General features: G+C 50.6%; 1 protein-coding gene across 4 annotated transcripts in view; it reads right to left on the reverse strand.

Moving 5' to 3' along the window:
• The window catches only part of LOC105549008 (cytochrome b ascorbate-dependent protein 3), a 19,492-nt gene that overhangs the window by 13,169 nt on the left and 3,650 nt on the right, over positions 1 to 2,673 (reverse strand). Inside the window, exons 2-3 of one of the 4 annotated variants that reach the window (XM_011993318.1) lie at positions 1,669 to 1,764; positions 449 to 647 (exon numbers count right to left, since the gene is read on the reverse strand). In XM_011993318.1, coding sequence (XP_011848708.1) covers positions 449 to 641 — 193 coding nt within the window. In that variant the 5' untranslated portion in view covers positions 642 to 647; positions 1,669 to 1,764. Of the gene's footprint in view, positions 1 to 448; positions 648 to 1,124; positions 1,280 to 1,668; positions 1,765 to 2,673 lie in introns of those variants that run through there. The other 3 variants (XM_011993321.1, XM_011993322.1, XM_011993319.1) reach the window with 3 other exon arrangements.

Here is a 2,673-nt window from a genome sequence, read left to right on the forward strand (position 1 = left end):
AAAAAAAAAAAAAAAAAAACCAAAAAAACAACACTACAGCTCAAAGGCCAAATCCAGCTCGCTACCTATGTTTGCAAATAAAGCTTTATTGGAACACATGAGCCACACTAGTGTTTATCTGTTGTCTATGGCTGCTCTCACAATACAGTGGCAGAGCTGAGTACCTGCAACACAGATTCTATGTCTTGCAAAACTGAAATATTTATCTGACCCTCTACAGAAAGTTTGCCAACTCCTGCCCTAGAGTATCTGTGAAGCCACCCTTCTAAGATGCCCCCAGTCTTAACCCCTTCCTCCCCCAAATGACAGCTGGGCCCAGAGACAGCCCAACCCACCCTACCCACATAGCCCCAAACCCAACATTAACAAAGGCCAGCCTTGGAGAGGGAAAGTGCAGCTTTACCCAGTCTGGGCCCTACCCCGCCTCCCTTCCTGACCTCTTACTCACCACCTCCGTAGAATACCACCATGCCAGCAACCATAAGCACTGGGTGCCAGTTGAACATGTAGATACTGCCATTCCAGGCAAAGCCACCACGCCAGTACTGCATCCAGTAGATAGTGAAGAGGATGCACATGGAGCCCAGGGACCCCAGCAGCAGGCAGGACAGGTAGAACCATCCCGACGCCATTCTGATCATGCACTCCTGGAAGAAGGAGAAGTCACAAGTCTCCACTGGCTCAGGTGCACCCAGTTCTCTGGCTACAGGACGTAACACTGATTTCGCTCTTGACCTGTGGGACGGAATCTTTTTGCTTCAGTTCCCTTGCATCAGCCTGGGCACCACCCCCCCACCCCCGAGGCCTCAATGTCTGGGTGGGCCTGATCTTCAGTCACAATGACTGAGGCCCCACCCCAGCACCTGGCAGTGCCCAGACAGAGCAGCAAGCTCAAGGCTGTGGCTGGCCGTGGTGAAGGCCAGATGCCAAGCCCCAAGGCCCAGAGTCCTGGGATTGCTCTCCCCTCACAGGACCAGAAGGTAAAGAATTACCACCCCACACCCCCCAGGAAAAAAGGGACAGGAATCAAAATCCAGGCTAAATCACGCAAATGCCCAGGCCTTGGGTTCTAACGTAAGAAGGCGAAACTTACACTCTGAAAAGAGCAAACACCCCACTATTACACTAGACAGGAAGAAGTCGGAGAAGTTCTTCCCCAGAGAGTGAGCGCTACGGGGCTAATCTTCACTGGAGAGGCAACCAGGCCTTCACTCCACTGCCCACACTCCACACCTTGAACCAGCTGATCCCCCTCAGCTGTCTCCAGCCCTGACACTTCTGCTTTCTCTTCCTCTGGGGAAAGTCCAGAGAAGAAAAGAGGAAGCAACAACTCATGGTCCAGAAAGCAAGAGATTTATTTTGAGATTTCCGCAAGTCCTCGATAAACCCAGAAACCAACTCTGGTTTCAGGCATGGCAAATGCTTAAAGCCCCTGAGCAGTTGCTCTTAAACCCTAGACAAGTGGGCAAAGCCGCACGACTGGCCCTGCTTTCAGCTAATACGTAGGCAGCACGGGCCCAGGCATCAAGGTAGTCACCCTGTCCCATGGACTCACGCCAAGAAGGCAACAATGTGGCTTCCTGCATTGAGGCCCCTCACTCAGAACCAGCCAATAGAGAGAAGAAATAGCCAATAGCCCTCATGGAGGTAAAACACTTGACTGCTCACCTTTAGCCCTAATGATAGGCTCAGAGAACTGGCCTGGGCTCCAATCCCTGCGAAATGGGCACCTTGAGCAAATCGCTTAACATTTGCAGGACTCACCTGCAAGAAAGACGTGGCAATAAGAATACTTGAACAATAAGAATAACGAACACCAGCTACGAGCGCCAGAGCCTTACACACAAGATCCCATTTATTCCTCTTAACCCTGGGAGGCATATTACCCATGAGGAAACTAAGGCTGAGAGAGAGAAGTAATTAGTATGAGGACCCAGTGAGTGGGTGGGGAGTTCCAAATCCTGTATGTTTAGCTTCAAGGCCCACGCGCTTCCTTGACCACAGGTTGGCAGATCAAGTGAGAAAATGAATGTAGCACATTGTAGAAGTCAAGTATTAGAATTCTTGGCTAGGCGCAATGGCTTACGCCTGTAATCCTGCACTTTGGAAGGCTGAGGCAGGTGGATGACCTGAGGTCAGGAGTTCGAGACCAGACTGATCAACATGGTGAAACCCCATCTCTACTAAAAATACAAAATTAGTTGGGCGTGGTCGTGGGCACCTGTAATCCCAGCTACTCAGGAGGCTGAGGCAGGAGAATTGCTTGAACTAGGTAGGCAGAGGTTGCAATGAGCTGAGACTGCACCCATTGCACTCCAGCCTGAACAACAAGAGCGAAACTTCATCTCAATAAATAAATAAACAAATAAATAAATAGGCTGGGTGCAGTGGCTCACGTCTGTAATCCTAGCACTTTGAGAGGCCGAGGTGGGCAGATCATGAGGTCAAGAGATCAAGACCATCCTGGCCAACATGGTGAACCCCGACACCCATCTCTACTAAAACTAAAAAATTAGCTGGGCATGGTGGCACATGACTATAGTCTCAGCTACTCGGGAGGCAGAGGCAGGAAAATTGCTTGAACCCGGGAGGCGGAGGTTGCAGTGAGCCGCGATCACGCCACTGTACTCCAGCCTGGCGACCGAGCAAGACTCCGTCTAAAAAAAAAAAATA

Source organism: Mandrillus leucophaeus, unplaced genomic scaffold (assembly GCF_000951045.1).
Source record: "Mandrillus leucophaeus isolate KB7577 unplaced genomic scaffold, Mleu.le_1.0 Scaffold43, whole genome shotgun sequence".
Lineage (NCBI taxonomy): Eukaryota > Metazoa > Chordata > Mammalia > Primates > Cercopithecidae > Mandrillus > Mandrillus leucophaeus.